At 59.9% G+C, this 21,056-nt stretch overlaps 1 protein-coding gene across 10 annotated transcripts in view; it reads left to right on the forward strand.

The window, feature by feature from the left end:
• The window catches only part of Myom2 (myomesin 2), a 59,998-nt gene that overhangs the window by 22,799 nt on the left and 16,143 nt on the right, over window positions 1-21,056 (forward strand). For all 10 annotated transcript variants that reach the window (XM_004869574.4, XM_087210073.1, XM_013067374.3 and 7 more), the window contains 16 exons: window positions 514-678; window positions 2,554-2,715; window positions 4,110-4,251; window positions 6,079-6,278; window positions 6,722-6,775; window positions 8,945-9,072; window positions 11,267-11,450; window positions 12,371-12,545; window positions 13,501-13,622; window positions 14,848-15,035; window positions 16,282-16,408; window positions 17,490-17,668; window positions 18,249-18,363; window positions 19,311-19,467; window positions 19,551-19,657; window positions 20,953-20,997. In XM_004869574.4, coding sequence (XP_004869631.2) covers window positions 514-678; window positions 2,554-2,715; window positions 4,110-4,251; window positions 6,079-6,278; window positions 6,722-6,775; window positions 8,945-9,072; window positions 11,267-11,450; window positions 12,371-12,545; window positions 13,501-13,622; window positions 14,848-15,035; window positions 16,282-16,408; window positions 17,490-17,668; window positions 18,249-18,363; window positions 19,311-19,467; window positions 19,551-19,657; window positions 20,953-20,997 — 2,250 coding nt within the window. The remainder of the gene's footprint in view (window positions 1-513; window positions 679-2,553; window positions 2,716-4,109; window positions 4,252-6,078; window positions 6,279-6,721; window positions 6,776-8,944; window positions 9,073-11,266; window positions 11,451-12,370; window positions 12,546-13,500; window positions 13,623-14,847; window positions 15,036-16,281; window positions 16,409-17,489; window positions 17,669-18,248; window positions 18,364-19,310; window positions 19,468-19,550; window positions 19,658-20,952; window positions 20,998-21,056) is intronic.

Consider the following 21,056-nt stretch of genomic DNA (forward strand, 5'->3'; position numbering starts at 1 on the left):
GCCCGAGATGGGGCCGCTCCCTGTCTGCCCACTCCTCCCGCTGGGCGGCCCTGCTCTGACGCGTGCCCGTGTCTTACACGCTCCCTGTGCACACTTGTGTGTGTGTGTGTGTGTAAGTGGAGGTTTTTGATTCGATCCCCAAATGTCGGGTGGCTTTTCTTCCAACTCCCCCTCCCCGCCCCGCGTTCTGAGGGCAGCCTGGTCTCCTCGGGGCTCAGTGGCCCCTGTGGTGTGTGAAACACAGTTTGTTCTGAGGAGGAGAGCACCGTGCTCTCACCGTGGACGTGGCCTCCCCCAGCCACGCTGGCCAAGGTGGAACACAAAGCGCTCATGGCGGGGTCCACGCTGCGTCCTCGCCCAGCCGGCCCCTAGAGGCAGGCGTGCGGGTCTCCCTGCCCGGTCTGTGTGGGGATCGGCGGAGAGGAGGTGGAGGTCCCGCCCGGGTGGCCCATGGCACCCGAGGTGAGGGCTAGGACACGCGGGCCCCGGGTGCTGACCGCCTGACCCCCGCAGTGCCCCTGTCCGCCGTCATCCCCTACACCCACTTCGACGTGCAGTTTCTGGAGAAATTCGGCGTCACCTTCAGGAGAGAAGGCGAGACCCTCACGCTCAAGTGCACCGTGCTGGTGACGCCAGACCTGAAGAGAGTGCAGCCGCGGGCTGAGTGGTACCGGGACGGTGAGTGGCCCGATGTCCCAGGTGCTGCCCAAGGCGGTGTCAGGGCCCTCAGGCAGGAATGACCTTCCAGCGTTGGTTTTGTTGGGCCCTCCCCTTACTGCTGCTTGAGTGAACTGGAGCTGGGGACCTTGGATGCCACCCAGGAGGAGCCTGAGAGGATGGCATGGAGGCGCCTGCATCCACAGGGGTCCCTCGCAGAGGCCCTGGGCCAAAGACTGGGTCTCCAGTTCCGTGCAGGAGAGGCCTGGGGTCCTGCGTCCTTCTACCGAGAGCAGCTGACGCTTGATAGGGTTTCTGTTGCGCTGCACGAAGCTTCAGCGTGGGCCTCGGTTTTCCTAGGGTTCCACGTGGGTCAGGGCTCAGGCCATTTGCAGGGGTCCAGGAGCAGCGGGAGGGGCAGCGCTGGGGTCTGACCTGCAGGCTGTTCCGAGCCGGCCTCACCCTGCTTGCTACAGCCCTGTCCTCTGGCCGGCTCTGGGCTCCTGCAGCAGGCAGGGTGCCTGGCACCATCTCTGCCTCCTCTCTGGCTCCCTCTCGGAGGGCTGACCCGTGCTCAGGCCTTTGCTGTATCCGCTCAGAGCCTGGCACAGTGGCACAAGCTGCTCAGAAACCCATGCCAGTCTTGCCTCTTAGAGTTTGGAGGACAGCTGTTCCCCCAAAGGCTCTGGCTCCGAAGTGGGGATTTGGAAGGTACCTGGATCCTGAGTAAAAGAGCCAGAGACAGGAAGGGCCCAGGCATGAGACGTACCTTCCGCTGGCACCCGGTGACCCAGCTCCAGAGGATGCGTTGCACAACCTGCGTGCTTCACGGCACAGTCCAGTGGGGACCGACGCTCTGGGGGAGACCTCCTGTTCGCTCTCAGCAGTGTTCCCTGTACACGTTTCCATGGCAACAGTCATTCTTTGGCGTCATCGTCATCACTGCGGGTGTGGCGTCCCATCTGTGGACCCCGCTGAGTGCTCCCCTTGGGTCATGTCCTTTCCGATAAAGGATTTCTGGAGCGAAATGCTTGTCGCGAACCTCCCACGCCACCTTGGGAGACTCATGGCCCTGTGTCCTCATGTCTAAACTGTACCTTATTTCCGAGCCGTAGATGAGGCCCTTACCCCCCACAGGGGCTGACAATGACCTGTGCTCCTTCTCTGTCTTTGCCAAATCCAAGGGCTTCCCAGGCACCTAGAGCTCTTGAAGGGGGCAGAGAGGGAGAGAGGGAGAGAGGCAGACAGAGCGGGAGAGAGGGAGAGAGAGGCAGAGAGCGGGAGAGAGAGGAAGACAGAGAGAGACAGAGACAGAGAGAGGGAGAGAGGGAGAGAGGGAGAGAGGGAGAGAGAGACAGAGAGACAGAGACAGACAGAGAAAGAGAGGGAGAGAGAGGGAGAGGGAGGGAGAGGGAGAGAGGGAGAGAGAGAGGGAGAGGGAGAGACAGAGAGAGGCAGACAGAGGGAGAGAGAGAGAGACAGAGAGAGAGACAGAGACAGAGGGAGAGAGAGACAGAGGGAGAGGGAGAGAGAGGGGGGGGAGAGGGAGGGAGAGGGAGAGGGAGAGAGATCCAGCTGTGTGGGAAGCAACTCCTCCTGTGCCCTCCTTGGTTCCCAGCGTGGAGTGTTTTCCTGCAAACTCCTGGACGGGTGCGCTTCTTCTGAATGCGCTGCCCTCTGCTGGTCCCTTGCTGCTCTGTCGGTCATCCCCCAGCAGAGCTCCACCCTGGAGTCCTGTGGGCCGCACCCCTGCTGCTGTGCTCCCAGGCCTCCTTCCCTGCTGTGCCCTAAGCAGCCACCTGCCTCCTCGAGGCGTCAAGGTCTCCAGGGTCCATGTGGGTTTCTCTGACTCTCAGGTGACCTCTGAGGCTGACCTTGAACTCTGACCTCTTCCAGATGTGCTGCTGCAGGAGTCCAAGTGGACCAAGATGTTCTTTGGGGAAGGCCAGGCCTCCCTGTCCTTCAGCCACCTGAACAAGGACGACGAGGGGCTGTACACCCTGAGGATCGTGTCCCGCGGCGGAGTCAGTGACCACAGCGCCTTCCTGTTCGTCAGAGGTGGGCGTGGGGCAGGGGTGGGCAGAGGCCTGGGCAGGGGCTGAGCTGGAGAGGAAGCATCTGCTCCCAGATGCGTGACACTGAGAGACAGAGGAGTCCCTAACGCCTGCCTCTGAGCCCTGCGTCAGGCGGAGCTCAGTGTCCTGCCCCATCCTCACCTGGCCCCGGAGAGGGCTGCAAACCCCATTCCAGGAAGAGACACAGTGCATGGGGCCAGGTGCAGCGCTGGGCACCCTGTGTGCATCACACAGGGCCCCTTATGGTCTGCATGTGCAGGAGTGCCTGTCACATCCATCCAGGTAGGTGTGTGTTGTGTGTCTGTGTGCACACTGAGATGCACAGACTTGGCAAGAAACTGAAAAACAGAGGCTCAGGGCATGAGGAGCGGCCCTAAGGTGCAGGGCCCCGCTTGGCTTCTGTTGGAGCCGGAGCCTGGAGCGGCCCATTCTCCCTTCTGCCCCACACAGTCCCTGCAGCCTCCTCCTGCCGCAGCCCCCTTCACACCCAGGAGGCCGCCTGTGTTGACGCAACAACACACCCCCCATGGCTGGCTGGCCTGGCCCTCAGTGTCCGGCTCCTGTTAGCTGCCCTGCCCTGATCGGCTGCTGTCTTGGTCGGGGCCCAGCTGCAGGTCCTGCAAAGCGGTGTCTGTCACCGTGGGAATGGCAGCCCCTACAGGCCAGCGAGGCCAGGGCTGACAGGGAGGCCCTGTGGCAGAGACACCGCATCTGGCAGTGGAAGCCTCACCCAAGACCAGGCGGGCCCTGCGTGCCCGGGGGTCTCCTCGGTGTTGAGCTGTGCTCCCGAGCCTGCTAAGGCTCTCCCCTCACCCCGACAACCACAGCAGGAGGGGCCCGGGGCCCATGGGGAGTTTGGCCCTTCTGGGATCTTTGTGAGAAGGCGGGGAGTGGGAGGTGAGGTCCGCAGCCGGCCCCATGTGCAGGGAGCTCTGGCGCCTCTCCGCGAGGCTTGAGCCAGGTCCAAAGCTAATGCAGCGGTGTTGTGGGCGACAGTGGGCCGCGTGGGGCGTGCACAGAGCTGGGACCTGAGCAGCCCTCACGCGTGGGAGAAGGAACCCTCCTCCGGCGGATGCACAGCGCAGCAGGCAGCAGGCCAGGGTGACTCCCTCAGGGCCCGGTCGGCTACTCCCCAGCGCATTTTGACCCAAGTCACTTGCTGAGGGTGAGGTCTCGGGGACCATGGCAGGCGTTTCACAGAGGGCCAAGGGCCCTGAGTTTACAAAAGACGTGCGTGTATCCATCTTCCCGACATGACCGCCCAGAGTGGGCGAGTACTCGGGTAAACTGAGGCTGCGGAGCGGTGCCCACACAGAGGAGCCTGGCAGGCCGAGCAGGGCCACCCTCTAATGACAGTGGCTGTGTCCCTCACCCCAGATGCCGACCCGCTGGTCACAGGGGCTCCCGGGGCGCCCATGGACCTGGAGTGCCACGATGCCAACCGGGACTACGTCATTGTGACCTGGAAGCCGCCCAACACGACCACCGAGAGCCCGGTCATCGGCTACTTCATCGACCGGTGAGCAACAGAGACCCCCGCGTCTGCGCTGCTGGGACGATGCTCAGGGTCCACTTCCAGGCCCAGGTGGAAGCTGCCCTGCCTGGTGATTCGGGCTCTGCCACGCTCCCGGCTAGGAGGTTGGCCAAGGCGCCTATGAGGCTGAGGCAGGGCGGTGCCACTGGCTTCTCTTCGCTGACGTGGTGCCCTGTGCCGGGCTGTGCTGGGTCAGGCCTGAGCTGGGCTGCGTGGGCAGAGGAGGCAGCAGGAGTGGGTGGCTCCGCACACAGTCCTGGTTTCCAAGTGAAAGCTGCCTGTGCTTCAAGGCAGGAAGCACTGTCTCTTAGTTTGGAGTCAGTGACCTACTTACATGTTGGTCGTTGTTACAGCCAATGGGGTTTTAACTCTGATTTTCCTTTATTTGGTGTAATCTTCAGGGCCTGGGGCCAGGTAGAATTCCGTAGAGGTGGAATTTGTGCCTCAGATGCACATTTCGATCATAGTTAAAGAAAATGTCTTTAGAAACCAGACAGTGTACAGCTCTGGGGTGACCAAGGGTGGCCCTGGGGTCGGAATCAGGGCTCTTCCTGTGTCACATGGCAAAATAAGCTGGTTATTTCAGAGGAGAATCAGTCTGCGGGTTTTGGCTCGGGCAGATGAAATTCAGTTCCCCGCCCCAACAAAGCTACTTATGTCACTCCAGTACTCGCGGTCGAGATGCTTTGGTGTGCCACAGACTCTGCGTTATCCGGGGCTAACCGTGAATTAGAAGTGAAGGACTAATCCAGGCCATCTTCTTGCTACATCTGATGATATTTCCAACCATTTTGCCAACATTGTTCCACATAGCTTCTCAGTCGATCCACACCCTCTCCCTTTGTTGAGGGCAAACTAAATCCCGCAGTGGGCTGGTCGCCTCCCGGCCTTGCTTCGCCCTCCGCTGGAGGTACCGACCTGGCTGCAATCCCGTCTGAGGGGTGAGCCTGGATGATGGCTGACCTGGATCAGGTAGAGGTCGGCAGCTTTCACTGGCAGCTCCAGTAGCTAAGGGGAAGGCGGTGGGTTTCTCCCTCCTGGAAGAGCAGCGCTGAGCCTGAAGCTTCCAAAGGCTGCATTCACCTAAACTGGCTCTTTTTACAGAGGCTTTATTATGAAATTTTGTACACAAGTTTCTCCACCCAAGAAAAATGGAAGTAAACTTTTCCCACATTTCCAAAGCTTAATTAATATTTGCAAAGGGCCTTGTGATTCCCTGTGAGTAGCGGCATAGGAAGAAACAGCCGAGCCCTGCTCAGCAGCCTGGGGCGGCACCCAGGAGAACACATCCCCGGGTGAGGCACGTCACCCGGGCACAGGTGGCACCAGGGACGGTGGCTGCAGAGCATTCGGGGCACAGGGCTCCCCGGACCCTGCCCCTGCCCTTCAGGCAGTGGGAGAAAGACTGATGGAAGGCTGGTCTAAACTGACTTCTTGGGGGGCTTTGCCTACCAGTGTTTGGAGACAGGGATTGATTTTAAGCTGTAAATTATGACTCATGGTTGCCTGTCTATCCATCTGTCCATTATCTGTCTGTCTATCTATCCAACTGTCCATCCCTCTCTCCACCCAACTATCTCTACATAGATATGAGCTGTAAATTATAAAAACTCACCATTCCACCACCCACCTGTGTACCTCAGCTGTGTGCAGGCATTTCCTGCAGCTCCGTGTTGAAGCTGCCCAGGCTGCTGTCCGTGTGGTCCGATCTCACCAGGCTGGGGCGCTCCAGTGACCAGGGGACCTGTGACCCGGGATGCTTGCAGGCTGCCCTGCGCCACTCTGCCCTCCCCTCTGCTTCTGCCTTCAAAGGTGCGAGGTGGGGACCGACAACTGGGTGCAGTGCAACGACGCACCTGTGAAGACCTGCAAGTACCCGGTGACCGGGCTCTTCGAGGGCCGGTCCTATCTGTTCCGCGTGAGGGCTGTCAACAGCGCAGGCATCAGCCGGCCCTCCCGGGTCTCCGTCGCCGTGGCTGCCCTGGACCCCGTGGACCTCAGGAGGCTGCAAGGTAGGGGCTGGTGCTCAGGTGCCACAGCAGGGTGCTGTCCTCCTGTCTCCTGTCCCCGTGGGTCCCTGTGGAGGCAGAGACTCTGGGCTGAGGCCCCCACTTGCCCTCCCCACCTGGAGTCCACCAGACCGGCTCAGAATCAGGCCCTGCTCAGCCAGCAGTGGTGTGATTTCAACCATAATGGAACCTAACAAACCGCTCCATTTCTGAGTTTTAATTTCACCGAACCTGGTTCCTCAGTGGAACTGGACCCTGGTTTGGCTGTAAGTGAGTCACCTGCTTTGTCCGCTGAGCCCACTAGAAAGGATGAGAAGGGCTGAACTGTGCCCGGACCACGTCCAGAACACCAGCTCTGACTGCCCGGGGATGCGGAGCCTCTCCACCCTCGCCCTGGGCTGGGGACCTTTGGGTGGCAGCCACACCATCATCTCCTCTCTCTGCAGCAGTCCACTTGGAGGGAGAGAAGCCGACCGTGATCTCCAAGGACGACCTGGAAGGTGCGTGCGCCCCACCTCTGGGTGTCTGGGGCTTGGTCAGGGTCTGAGCAGCAGGGGCTTGGGGGTGGGGCCTCTGCCCGTGCAGGTTGGGCCCTGCTGAGGGACAGGGAGGAGGCCAATGGTGTGGGCAGGACCCGGGGTGGGGGAGTGGCTCTGTCCTCCTGCTGGGGCTCACAGGCGCACTCTTTGAGACCTTAGGTGGCCCAGGCTGACCTTGAATGTGTGGACATCCTCCTGCCTCAGCTGCCCGAGTGCTGGCATGATAGGCACGCACCACCGTGTGTCGCCACAAGTGCCTTCTTCTGGGGCCTCCCAGAGCAGAAAGCACACTGACTCTGAGACCCGGCTGCTGGCTAATGCAGGCTCCTCCTCGCGTGACTCGCTATTTTACCTTTCAGAAGCAAAACTTCTATTCCTGAAATTTTAACCAGGAGGAAGGATCTAGTCTTTCTTGTCCACTGATGTTCTGGGTTTGAAAGTCCGTTTTCCCTGTTTATGATTTTGAGATGTCTTCCTGTTGATATTCCTTCCAGAGACACCTGGAAAGACTTGCTAAGGGCAATCTAGCGCTCTTACTGAGAAATCCCAGCATTTTAGTTGAGACCAGATCATGGAGTCCGTGAGTGGAAACTGAGTCAGATTCCCAGGCGCCCTGGGGCCGCCAGCCAGGCAGAGGTGACTGGCTTGGCTCTTCCTCAGAAGGGCAGCCCTTCAGTGCTCCTCCAAGACAGCCCGGGCCCAGGGAGACTTGGTGGTGGTCTCCGTGTCGGAGGCAGCCCGGCCGAGGCGGCCCTGTGCTGTGTTGTCTCCCCCAGGGGGCTTCCCCAGGGTCTCCACAGGGACCTGCGGCTCAGGACTGCCTGAGGGAGTAGAGTCCCAGGCACGGCTCAGGGCTCAGGTTCTTCAGAGGTCACTGGGCAGCTTGAAGGCCTTGTCCAGCCTCTGGCTCCAGAGGCTCAGAAGCCTGTAGGAGTGCCAGACAGACAGGAGCAGGAGGAAATGGCCTGCGAGCCGGCTCCAGATGCCCTCTGGGGCCCTAGCTGGCCGAGTGCCGCCCTGGTAGACGCTGGGCCTGGTGTTGGTTGCGGAGGCGTGGGTGTCCTCCAAGCTGTGTAGGAGGACGCCGCGCTCCCCCGGCCCTGTCCCCTGCCCCCTGTCCCCTGGCTGGCTCCCTCTCCCCTCCAGGCCTGGGTCTCAGGTGCCCCCTTCAGCCTGCCGGCTGGGTTTTGGTGTGGACGCACTGCACAGGTCCTCATTGTCCTGCCACCCTGCCCCTGCGCTGTCCTGGAGACAGGGCGGCTCCTTGTTGGAAACTCAGCCTTTCCCCTGGGTGATGCCAGTCAGCCTGTGTTCCTTCTAACGTGCACTGTGGTCGGTGCCAGCCCTCATAGAATGAAACAGGATCTTGTTTTGCGCTGTTTCCACATGGCTGAGGCCCGAGGGAGCAATCAGACACTGTGAAGGGCACGGAGGTGTCCCAGGACGGTGCAAACTGTTGCAATTGCGCGCTGATCTAATGGGAGCTCGTAACATTTTGTAGCACAATGAAAGAGACCATAGGTCTGGAAAACCTGCACCCTCATTAGGCTGTCCTGTAAACTCAGACATAAACCTCTGACACATGGGAGCAGAGAAGTTTTCCTGTTGTCTCTGACGGCAAATACCCCTTCAGTTATTTCCAAAGGACTTATTCACATCTCTCTGGAGATTCAAGTACAAAGGCTGAGTGCACAGTGCCTGAAAATGCTCACAGGTCCTTCGAGGGGGAAGGCAAGGTGCCTCAGACACTGATGATGTTTCAGTGTGCGGGGGACACGGAGAAAGCACAGGAGGCCCCCTGTTGCAGGGCTCAGCTGGGTAACGCTGCCTCACACAGCCCTGGGCCACACAAAGCTCAGCCCTTGTTAGATTGCTGCTCCTTTCTGGAACATCCTTCCCCTTCCTGCAGAAACTCTGGGAGACTTGGGTACAACTCTTACGACCTGGTTTATACCAGAGGCAAAATAATCTGATGAGCTTTAGTGGTGCATTTGTTATGCTTTGGCTCTGGGAAAACCACCCTGGCTTTTGTTTTCTGTCTGAGGAGAGGTAGGCAAAGGCTGCTGCTGGGTGGCTCCCCAGGCTGGGTGCGCCTGGTGGCTGCATTCACTCCCCTCCTTTCTCCTGCAGGTGACGTTCAGATCCCAGGTGCCCCCACCGACGTGCACGCCTCCGAGATCAGCAGGACCTATGTGGTCCTCAGCTGGGAGCCTCCCACACCCCGTGGCAAGGAGTCCTTACTGTACTTCATCGAGAAGGTAAGGTGCACGGCCGGGCCCAGGCTGCTGCCCCGCTGGGCTGGGAGAGGGCTGCCACCCTCCACTGCGATGCCGACCGCGGGGCTGGGCCACGTGGGCAAAGCAGGGAGCCCCCAAAGGCTGAGTTGGGTTGGGCCTGCAGCAGGCTGGCTTCACCTGCCCAGCCTCCAGGTCCTCTGTGGCCGAGGAGGGCCCGAGTGTGGGTGTCTGCGCCCTCTGCCCTGCTCTGAGTGTCACAGGGCCTGGAAGTGGACAGGTCGCGTACTGATCGCGTAGACAGAGCTGCCGCCTGGGCTCTGCTGACCTGGGCACATGTGAAGAAGCACAAGTGCACAGTGTGGCGCAGCCCAGCGTGCGCATGGACATGCACGCACACGCGCACGTTTGTTACCAGCCCACTTTCACAAACCGCGGCCTCACGTGCACACATCCCCTCTCGGCTGGTCTGTCCTGCTGCATGGAAAGCGCAGGCTGTGGCACGGTGCTCAGGTGACCACCGTGGGGCTGCGGGCCACCGTGAGGACCTCAATGTCCCACAGATACTGCAGCTACAGGGTGTGACACTAAACTCACGCTGCACTGTAACACCTGACACGTGTGTGGTGCACAGCGCTCAGTGTTCGCCCGTGATGCAAGTGCAGTGATGCAGCTGCCTGCCCTGGGCGGAAGTGGAGGGAGGCAGCTCTGTCTCACGCAGGGGCTGCTGACTGCGTGTCCTTCCTGCTGAGCACTAGGCCGGGTGACTGGGAGGCTGGGGCAGGGCCACTCCCAGTTCTGAGTGCTCATGCTGGGAACCAGCGGCCAGTGACAGGGGCGATCTGCTACCTCGAGCCCGTGTCGGGGACCTCACACCTGCTGGGGTGGAGACTGCTCCGCAGCACTGTGGGGTGGGGCACAGGGAGCAGTGGGGGCTCCGGGCGCTCTGTGCCCAGAAGTGGGTAGCTGGGCACAGGCGGTGGGGACACAACCCTGGCTCCTCCAGCAGGCCCTGGGGTGGCCTGTCCCAGCAAGGCCCGGTCCCCCCTGTTCCCGGCACGGCTCCTGAGTTTCCCTCCTCATCAGAGACCAGGTGTGAGGTGGTCTGAACCCCAGGACCTGGTTCACGGCATTGATTCTGTCCACCTAAGACCTGCTCGGGAGTGCAGGCATGGCCTCTGCAGTCTTCGGTGGTCAGGACGGCAGCGCTGGCTCGGCACTTTGTATCACGCAGTCCTCCCATTCCTCCTCGACAGGAGAGGACATGTGAGCCCTGAGGGAAGGCACAGGGGACACCCAAGGGTTACTGGGGCCACCTGGTCCCACCAACACTTCCTAGAAACTGACTTTCACCATGCAGAAAAGAAAGAAAACATTTCCTTTAAACTCAAATCTGACTCCCGGAAGCCTGGGCTGCGATCCCTGTTTCTCCTGTTCGGCTGACCTTGGCAGGGTCAATGTGCACCTCTATTTTACCACCACAACATTATTTTCAAAGAGGGGTTTATCTCTGCAGAAAAAATCATCACTGCGGGGCCAAGGTAATTATCAGGGATAAAATTACACAGGCAAGACAGACTATGGGGAGAAAAGAGAGGAGGTGCATAGAAGAAAGTCAAGTCACCCATGACTCTATTACACGAAATAGCCACTATGCGCACGTGGTGCACGCGTTCACACTCTTGCTCCACAGGGTTTTACGTACTTGGCACATCATACATGCAGCTGGCAGTGTGTTATTTGAAACAAGATGTCACAGTCCTCATTGGATGAAAGAGCTGTGCACACTCACTGAAGAAGCCAGCTGTTTTTGAGGCATGAGCACACTGCCCCGTGTCCCTCAGCAGTTCATAGATAATGTCACTTTGTCGAGACTCAGCAGCAGCAGTGTGTCAGAAGGTCCGGCTGAAGTGTGAACCAGCAAATACGGAATTTTACAAATACTCTGTTAAGTTATCCTGAATCATTTATAGTCACTCCCTCTTAGGAAGGCAGTAACCAATCTGTGGATTTATTTAAGTTTCTACAGTTCAGTGCATCAATGGAAAATGCATAGCAGTAACTTTTCCAATCTAGGGTAATTTCTGACGTCTCCAAATTGGCATCAGCTTGGAAATCCCCAAAGACTGCTGTCTGCGTGGGGGGGGGTGCGAGCGTCTCACAGAGTGCTCCTCTCCCTGCGTCCTGCAGGCTCAATCGCCCCTCTCCTCCTCCGCAGTCTGTGGTTGGCAGTGGCACCTGGCAGCGTGTCAATGCGCAGATGGGCGTGAAGTCCCCTCGCTTCGCTGTCTTTGACCTGGCGGATGGGAAGTCCTATGTGTTCCGGGTGCTGTCAGCCAACAAGCACGGCCTGAGCGACCCGTCAGAGACCACGCCTCCCATCCAGGCGCAGGACAGCATTGGTGAGCGGTGGGTGAGGGGGGCCACTGAACCCCCAGTGTCCTCAGTGAGTGGCACAGGGGCCTTAGTGTGCTGTTTCCCAGCTCTCGCCGTGTTCTGTCGGTTCTTGGCATTTCACCAAAGTTCCATCTTGTCACAAAACTGAGAAACGGGCCAGGAAGGCTGCAGAGGGCCTGGTTGGCCTCAGAGTGCAGCCCCAGCCCCGATGTCCTTCGGCTTCCCTCTCCGAGGGTCTCAAATGCGAATCACAGAATTCCTCATGTGCGGGAGGCTCCTGAGTCCCCAAAGCCTTCGGTGAGAGTTTTGGGGTCAGGAACCCCCTTTGGGGGCATCCAGTGGCTCTCCTCTCCTTTGTGCCATGCTCACTGAGGATCCTGATGTCAGAATGAACAGCGGTGGGGCTGGGCAGGCAGAGCCCAGGCCCTCAGCTCTCAGCTCCGACCTAACGGAAGCTCTGAAAAGTCCTGGCTGGAGCCACAGGCTCCTCACGCCTCCCAGCCAGGTGTGACCACGGGTCACTTACCAGCATGCTCAGCAGTGACAGTAACAAGCAGACCCTGGGGTGTGTGGCCGAAGGGTGGCCCTGGGGACAGTGGTGACCCTGAGGGCTGAGGGACCCGAGGCCTGGGTGAGAAATCTGGTGCTCCAGTCTTTCTGCTATGAGTCTTTCACAGATCCCCAGAATCAGACACAAATGCGTCTTGATTTCCTAGCAGGCAAATGCTCCAGGTCGGAGCTTGCTGATGGCTCAGGGGCAACGCGGATTTCAGGATTCGGATTCCTTTCTTCTGGAATCCGGTGGGAAGAGGCAGCAAGTTGGCAGCCCTGTTCCCCTCAAGTCCCAGCCACGCTTGTGCAGCCCATCCTCCAAGTTCCCCCGGCCTCAGGCCTGCAGCCTGACCTCTCCCCCACACTCCTGCAGTGGTCCCTTCTGCACCCGGCCGAGTGCAGGCTTCCCGGAACACCAAGACGTCTGTGGTAGTACAGTGGGACCAGCCGAAGCACGCGGAGGACCTACTGGGCTACTACGTGGACTGCTGCGTGGCAGGCACCAACCGGTGGGAGCCATGCAACCACAAGCCCATTGGATACAACAGGTGCCCTCCCCGGCCCCCCGGGGTTGTGCGCTGAGCCGGACAGAGGCGAGCCCAGGGCCCTGTGTGGCTCCCCAGCTGGAGATGACAGTGGGACTGCCCTGGGTGTCTGTTGCTCAGCTGCCCTCTGGCATGTGGCTCTGGAGGGCTGCCCAGGAGGCGAGTTTCCCACCTCGCCCTCCAGCCTCTGCTGCAGTGATTTGCGTAAGGACGTCAGAAGAGTCTCAGCCTGCACATCCGGTGTAATTAGCATGCAGGACTTCTCTGTGAATAGCAAGGTTAAAACAGTAGTTGTAGGGCCGGGATTAAGCTCAGTGGCGCCGCCTGCCTCACAAGCTCAAGGACCCGAGTTTGATCCCCGGTACCAAAAAAAAGTAGTGAATTTTTCCATGCTGATATTTTGTTTTGTTTTTTGTACCAGGGATCGAACTCAGGACCTTGCGCTTGTGAGCTAGGCAGCAGCACCACCGAGCTAAACCCCCGGCCCCTATGCTGATATTTGAAACTTTTTCTAGTTTTAAAATCATTATTTTAATTATATGAATTTATGGGATGCAGTGTGGTCATTTGATCCACACATGCAGCTGGGCTCTGGCCTCCTCTACCTGACGTCCAGGTCTCGGCTGTGCTAGCCGAGGTGTAACTATTACCATTGCGAGGTAGATGTGGTAGTTCCTATGGGAAGCGGGTGGATGTCCCCCGCAGACTGGTGCTGCAGAGGTGACCAGGACTCAGAATAAGTGCTGTGACACTCGGTGTGAGTGTTGCTTCCTGGGTGGCAGGGCCGCGTGTCCCTGACACTGGAGGAGAAGGGTATGGGCGATGTTTCTGTGAGGCACTGAAAGCAAAGTCGGTTTCAGTCCAAGAGAGTCCTGTACAGAGCGCTCAGAACGATTTCCCTGCTGCGGCGAGTGCCGTCAGGAGCTCGCTGCCCTGACGTGAGCCCCTGTTTCCTCAGGTTCGTGGTGCACGGCTTGACCACTGGCGAGCAGTACGTCTTCCGGGTCAAAGCTGTCAACGCCGTGGGCACCAGCGAGAACTCACAGGAGTCCGATGTCATCAAGGTGCAGGCGGCCCTGAGTATGTGCGGCACGGGCGCCTGCCCCCCTTGCTCTCGGGACTCGGGGTTTCTGCCTGGGTGGACAGGAGTGCGGCCATCTGGGATGCAGCTGGAGGGAAGGGTGTGGGGTGGCTGTGCAGAGCACCTGCCGTTCTGCTGGAAGTGCCAGTTTCTGGAGGAAGCAGTAGTGTGCCAAAGAAGTGCGGATTAGAACCAGAGCATCGTCTCTGCTGGCCCTTGTTTCCGAATGCTGCACGTATGTGAGCACCTGTGCTCTAGGCACGACTGTCTCTTTCCGAAATGCACTCTAAAGCAGTGTCGCTGTCCTTCCAGCCATTCGGAGCCCACGGAGCTTCCGAAAATCACACCAGAGAGTTTCACATGCTTCTGCCACTTGATGGCCTCATGCATGACTATGTGTTTAACGCTGATTGTTTCATCAAACAAGAGGGTCAGGATCTGAGTCTGGATGCAGTCCCAAGGAGAGTTGGCCAGTGCAGGGCCCTGAGCACCGCCAGGGACATCTGAGGCGCAAATGCCACATCCTACTCGCTTTCAAAACGCTGCTATCTGCGTGCGTTTCAGGAGCAACATTCAGCTCTCTTCATCTCCAGGGAAAGTTGCAGATGTGTTCAGAGCTGAGCTTTTCCTCCTGGCAGTGATGTCCTGGGGTTCCAGGGCAGTCAGGTCTGATAATGCCCGGGGATCAGCCATGCCCTCCTTTGAGGTTCTGATCCTGATGCCCTCTCTGCTCCCAGCCTGGCTTCTGCGCCTCCCTACCTGCCCTTCCCATCATTCCCCTGAGTGAAAGCCAAAGGCTTGGGCTTAGCCTTCGTCGAGAATCCCAGACTCCTCGATGGAGGACACTGCCAGGGCCTCCTCGGAGTGGGACAGCAGGGTGGGCGATTCCTCCTCCGGGCGAGGGTGGGTGCTCCATGTTGACCTGGAGTCTGTGTTACCCAGCAGGAAACACCGGCGTCCCGGAGCCCCGCTCCTCCTCTGGAGGTGCAGACAGAGAATGAGGCCCCTTGCGGAGTTCTCTGCGGGTCTGGGGATCCGTGGTGTCCCCAGGTCACACACCCCACGCCCTCCCGCCGCTGGACTGTTGGCAGATGCCCTGAGAAGGGCAGTGAGTGCGACGGAAGCCGGCACCCAGGGCCATCTCCGCGGCTGCCTCTCTGTTCCCCGCTGGCCAGGTGAGGGGCGCTGGGCCTGCCCAGGTGACCCTGCGCTGTGTCCTTGCAGCCGTCCCGTCCCGTCCGTACGGGATCACCCTGCTGAACTGTGACGGTCACTCCATGACGCTGGGCTGGAAGGTGCCGAAGTTCAGCGGCGGGACGCCCATCCTGGGGTACTATGTGGACAAGCGCGAGGCACAGCACAAGAACTGGCACGAGGTCAACGCCTCGCTGCTGCAGGACAGGATCCTGACGGTGAGCCCCGGCCTGCTGTGTCACTCGGTGACTCGGAGTTCAGCGAGGTTAGGGCCTTTGATCAGAAACAGACCTAACGGCCTAGCTCATGAGGCCATGGAGCTTGGGATGGAAAGTCCTGGAAATGCTTTCTCTTGAGAAGCAGCGAGGAGACAGAGGACAGTGACTGAGTGGGTTGGATGGCTGGGTGATAGCCAGCCCGGTCCCTCAGGCGGGGCTCCAGCCTGCGGGGTGGGTGCTGCTCTTGTGGCCTCTGTCCTGGGTGCCGGCCTGGCGCCCAAGGACAGGGTTGCCCTGAGCATGAGTGTCTTAGAAGACCGCCTCCCTGTGTGCTGACCACCCTTTCCTGAGAAGTCCCCAAGTTTCCAGTCTCCTCCACCCAGGTGTGGGGCACGACAGAACTGCATCACATCCAGGCTCGCTTCCCGGCCACCATGTGGCCCTCGGTTTCCCCAGGTCTCAGGCTCTGCCCCACCCGTGTGCTGAACTGTTGGGCTTCCTGCATGGAGCCCCCCACACCAGCTAGTGCGGGGCTGGGAAGGGCTCAGAAATCTACAGTCTTACTGAGCATTCTGCCTGGTGAGACTGGTCTGTACATGCACACGTGCTACAGCATGGGCTTCTTGTGACACAATTGCCCGACTCCTGGCGTGGGGTATAGTTATCACTTACTGTCCAGGCTCGCCTTGGGTGCTCTCTTCTGGGCCCCAGCTGCTGCTGAGAGCACCTCTTCATTTTCTGGACTGGAGTCTCTAGAGACAGCACTTCCCCAGCCGTGGCTTCCTTCGGCCATGCTACTGGCTGCTGGATCAGTCCCAGGTCTCCTCAGGTCTGCACAGCTGCACTGGTCTGGGCCGGGCAGGACCTCGGATGTGCAGCCATCCTGGGGATGGTGACAGCCCAGTCGGCGCCTCCCCCTACAGTGCAGGGCGCCCAATGTCAGGCAGCCCAGCCTGGGATGGGGATCCTGTGAGTCAGCTCTCCCCACCTCTGCTCTTCTGTGCACCTGTGGGCTTCGTCTGCAAGCCTTGGTTTCCCTGCCCACCCTTGAGCATGGTCTTGGCCCCCAGGACATCCATGGGAAGAATGGGGGGACATGGCCAACCTGGCTGGAACTTGCCGGGCGTGCAGAGAGAGGGTCCAATTGCCTCTGAGGCCCCTCCACGCTTGGGGCACTTCCCAGACCACCTGAGCACTTCCTGTGGGCACCACTTACCTCCTGTATTAATGAGACTGATCCACACAGGTGGAGGGCTTGACAGAAGGCTCCCTGTACGAGTTCAAAATCACAGCCACCAATGTGGCAGGAATCGGGCAGCCCTCGGATCCCAGCAAGCTCTTCAAGTGTGAGGCCTGGACGGCTCCGGAGCCTGGTGAGATGCTTCTGTCCCAGTCTGTGGCCTCCACCATGGAGCTGAGGGGCTGCCAGGGCAGGAGCGGGACTCGGGCTTGGGCCGCGAGGTCTGTCTCTTACAGTCAGCAGACGTTTGTCTAGATAAGGCAGAAACTCGGGGTGCCAGCAGCTGGGTAGGACCAGCAGCAGTCTGTGGGGACACAGCAGGGGCAGGTGGGTGTGCGGCAGAGAGGCGTGGAAGGGGGTGGCAGCATGTGGCACTGCCCCTGTGTGGACGACGTGCAGCCGCACCTCCGCCGTGGCAGGGTGTGGCCAGGCCACCTTTTCCACAGAGCAGAGAGCTCAGGGGTCTCCAGTGCTCTAAAGCAGAATAGATGCAGATCCAGGTTTATTCAAGACTCTTCGTTTAAACTCTTTGCACAAATTCTCAGGTGCTGGGTGTCAGTTTCTTTGTGCTCAATCCATCAGGAACCAAATGCATCCCACTGTGCTCATATTTTCAAAAAGAAAAAACTAAACTTTGAAGCTAAGGAAACTGCTTCAGACTGCTGTGCGGATAACATTGCTTTCTCACCTGTCCCTTCACCTCCCTTTCCTTTCTCTCCGCTCTTCCTTTCTTTCCCTCCTTCCCCTCCTCTTCTCCCTGTTCCGATGAAGTCACTGTGGCCCCGGCACAGCCCTGGGGAGAGCCTGTTAGTGTGCAGGGCCTGCTTGCTTCCGGATGGGGAGGCAGAGCAGCAGGGGACGTGGTATGACCCGAGGGGTGCCGGGCACCTGCCTCTCCCCACTGCCAGTTGCTCTTGGGGCCCTGAGTCCTCAGGGAGGCTCGCAGTGTCTCAGCAAGCAGATGCCGGCCCAGGGTGCAACACGACGCCTTCAACTTTCGGCTCCTCCTCCCTGGTCCACCCGCTGGCCACTGCACCCACACTGCACACACAGTCCCCATGTGCCTGCCGACGGGGGCTGCAGGCCCTCAGCTGGGCTGTCCCCAGCATCAAGCTGGCCCCACTCACGCGGACCTGCAGCTGGTGCCCGGGGCCCCCGAGGGGTTGGGGCTGCAGCCTGCGGGACAGCAGTGTCAGGTTCTTGGTGCCCCGCAGGGCCTGCCTACGACCTGACATTCTGCGAGGTCCGAGACACATCGCTGGTGGTGCTGTGGAAGCCGCCTGTGTACCCCGGCAGCAGCCCCGTGTCTGGGTATTTCGTGGACTGTAAGGAGGTGGATGCTGGAGAATGGAAGACTGTTAACCAGGCCACAGCTCCAAACCGTTACCTGAAGGTGATTCATTATTCACTCTTTGCCCTTCTGTGGGAATGTGTTTGTGATCCAGGCCCTCACTGAGCCCTCTTGGGGAGGCTGTCCCAGGGCCGCGGAACACCCGGGGGGGCCCAGCACGGGCAGAAGAGGACACGGAGGGGCGGGGGCCACGTGCTGTCTCTCCCAGGGCTGCTCGTGCCTTGAGCTGGTCTTGTTCGATGTCCTGCCCTTCAGCCCCAGCCCTAAATGACTCAGTTCCCGTGACCTCGGCCGGGCCGGGCCCTATGAACACCTCATACACACACGCACACACGCGATGTGCGCACACACAGTGCACGAGCTGCTTTATCTTTTCTCCACGTATCTCTGCTTTGGCATGTGCAAGATCCAGTCACCGTCAGCTGTGACAATGGTCCAGGGCCCCGTGGGCCCATGGCCGTGGGTGCCCTGGCGGGGGTGCCCGCTGCCGTGATGCGGGCCCTGGGGCGCAGCTGGGCTGAGATGCCTGGCCCTGGCCATGGCTGTGGGGTGGGGTTTGTGGACAGCGCTGCTGCAGAACTGTCACCGTGGAAAGCCCAGCCCTGCGCTCCCTGCCTTTCAGGTCTGTGACCTGCAGCGAGGTCAGACCTATGTGTTCCGAGTGCGGGCAGTGAACACCAGCGGGCCGGGGAAGCCCTCGGACGCATCGGAGCCCGTGCTGGTGGAGGCCAGGCCAGGTGAGCGTGCCTGAAGGTCGCGGGGCTGGGGCTCGGGCAGTGTGCACGGCTAGTGTAGGCACACATGTGTGTGGTGTGTGTGAGACATGGGTGCAGACGTGGTCTGGAGGGGTGGACGGGCATCCCCTCGTGCCCTAAAGATTCAGGGCCTGACAGAGTTGCCCCAGCCCTGCATGGTTCTCAGCTCCCGGGGCAGAAGGGCGGTTGGTCGTCTGCGTGGTAGGCAGGGGTGGCTCTCAGGGTGGAGCAAATCCTTCGGGAAAGAGGGTGGTTTCTTGCTCACAGGACCTCGGGGCAGCTGCCTGTGCCCGGTGGGCAGGTGAAGGCTCGCATGCCGCGACCTGCCGCTTCTGCTGGACTCCCTCCCTCCCCCGGGCACAGTCTCTTTATTTGGCCTGCAGGCTGCTCCTTCTGTTGCCCTCTTCCTGGCAACTCGAGAGCGTCCATCTTACATGGTCACTTCCACTCCCTAGCAAAGACCGAGCTGTGCCCTCACCGGCCCCCAGTTTCCAAGAGCTGAGTTCTGACTGGCACAGGTTGAGCCATGAGTCCACCTTGTGTGAACACGCTGTGCCTTGCAGGAGCAAAACAGCCTCTGAGGAAGAGGGAGGGCCTGCGGGGGAGGCCGAGTGCTGGGCATGCGGGACCACGGAGAGACAGGCAGGGGCCTGCGAGGGGCCCTCTCTTCCCTGGGGGGCCTGTGATGCTGGGAAGGAGGCCTGCAGACGGGGAAGCTCACACGGCAGCAGCGAGGCACCCAGCCGGCCACTCCACCTCTCCGGGATCCCCGGTGTCCCTGTCTTCTGTGGCTCCTAGTGTCGTGGGAGGACATTTGGTGGAACTGATGATCTGGTGTAAAATGAGTCCTCCAGCCGTGCCACCTCCTGTCCAAGAAAAGCATCAGGGGACACGGTGTTCCTGAGGCCTCCTGCCTTCTTGCCCTGCAGGCACAAAGGAAATGAGCGCAGGTGTGGACGAGGAGGGCAACATCTACCTGGGCTTCGACTGCCAGGAGATGACCGACGCCTCCCAGTTCACATGGTGCAAATCCTACGAGGAGATCGCGGACGGGGACAGGTTCCGCGTGCACACCGAGGGCGATCAGTAAGTCACTGTGTGGCTGGACGCTGTGGGCTCCGGCAGCTCCTCAGGTGGAGGCGACTAGTGCTCCTCCTCCTCCTTTTCAGCTCGAGGCTGTACTTTAAGGACCCGGATCAAGTGGACGTGGGGACTTACTCCGTGTCTGTGAGCGACACGGACGGTGTGTCCTCCAGCTTTGTTTTGGATGAAGAAGGTAATATCCTTGAGGTGCCAGCTTGCCCTCTGTTGGTTTATCACATGTTCAAAGACCAAGTCCATGTAGGGAAGGTGCATTTGATTACAGGAAGGATATGTGTTTGTGGGAAGCTGTGGATAGGCCTGTTCATAGGAACCCAGATGCCTTTGCAAATTAAGCCAATCCAGGACAAGCGTCTCTGACGCACACCCCACTGGCCAGGACCCACGGGGTGCAGATCCAAGTCACTGTTAAAACCAGGATTCGGGTGATTCCCACACTGCTTAATGCGTGGGCACTCAGGAAGCAGTGCATTTGCACACAAGTCCAGAGGTCAGGACAGATTCATGGTGGCGGGCTGGGCTGCTCCCTTCCTCCTGCGGAGGAGAATTTGGGCTGTTAAACAGCTTTCTTCCCGTGCTTGAAATAACTTTTAATGGCTGTGGCCCAAGTTCCATGGTGGGCAGCACAGGGCGTGAGACCTCTGTCCTGGAGGGAGGAGCGGCTGAGTCCACAGGCACGCCAGCCAGAGGTGACGGCCCAGCTGTGACAGCATTCTCCAGCATTCTCGCCCAGCTGTCCTCCTGCCCCTCAGTCCTGGAGGGTGGCGTCACCTCTCCAGGACTTTGTGTTTCAGGCCTCTGAGCTCTGAGCCCTGGCCCCCAAGGTGCTGGGCTGCTCAGGGGTCGTGGCCAGGCAGACTGGCCCAGGGCGGTGCCAAGAGTGGGTGTCTCAGCCCTTGTGCTGTGCTGACAGAATGTGGACGTGTCCCTCCTAATGCGCAGAGGTCATTGGAGGCTGGAAGTCCGAGTGCAGGCTCTGTCTCGCGAGGGCCTTCCCCCGTGGCGTACCCTCCTGTGACCCTGTACCAACCCAGGCCGCCTCTCCACACGGGAGCTTAGGGCGCATTCACCCCGCAGCAGTTGGGCCATGAGGACAGCTGAGCACCGAAGTGGGAGTGGCAGGGACAGTGATGGCCGCCCAGGTGGCTCGCTGTGTCCTCCCTGCTATCATGTTCTAGACTTTAGGGTGCACCTGCCGCTGCACCCCATGCTCAGTGGGGCTCGCCCTGCCCTCTGCTGTCCCTTGGGCAAGTCCTTGGCGACAAGCACTCGGCACAGCCAGCTGCCCGTGGACGGTCAAGGCCGAGCGCTGCCCTCTCACTCTTACTTCGGATTTCTCCATGCCCACAAGTGTTGGTGGTCACTGAGTCTGGGTGCTGCGGGCCCTGCTCCCGTGCAGCCTTGTTGCTGTCCACAAGCTTCTGAGTGTGCAGGTTAGCATCACTGGAGACCCTTTTTTCTTGATTTCAGAGCTTGCGCGTTTGATGGCACTGAGCAACGAGATCAAGAACCCCAGTAAGTGAACAGGTGCCTGGCGCTGCTGTGGGGAGGAGGTCCCTGTGGGATGCCAGCTT

This window comes from Heterocephalus glaber, unplaced genomic scaffold (assembly GCF_053883595.1).
Source record: "Heterocephalus glaber isolate CG9 unplaced genomic scaffold, H.glaber_assembly_v1.0 deba00001104, whole genome shotgun sequence".
Lineage (NCBI taxonomy): Eukaryota > Metazoa > Chordata > Mammalia > Rodentia > Bathyergidae > Heterocephalus > Heterocephalus glaber.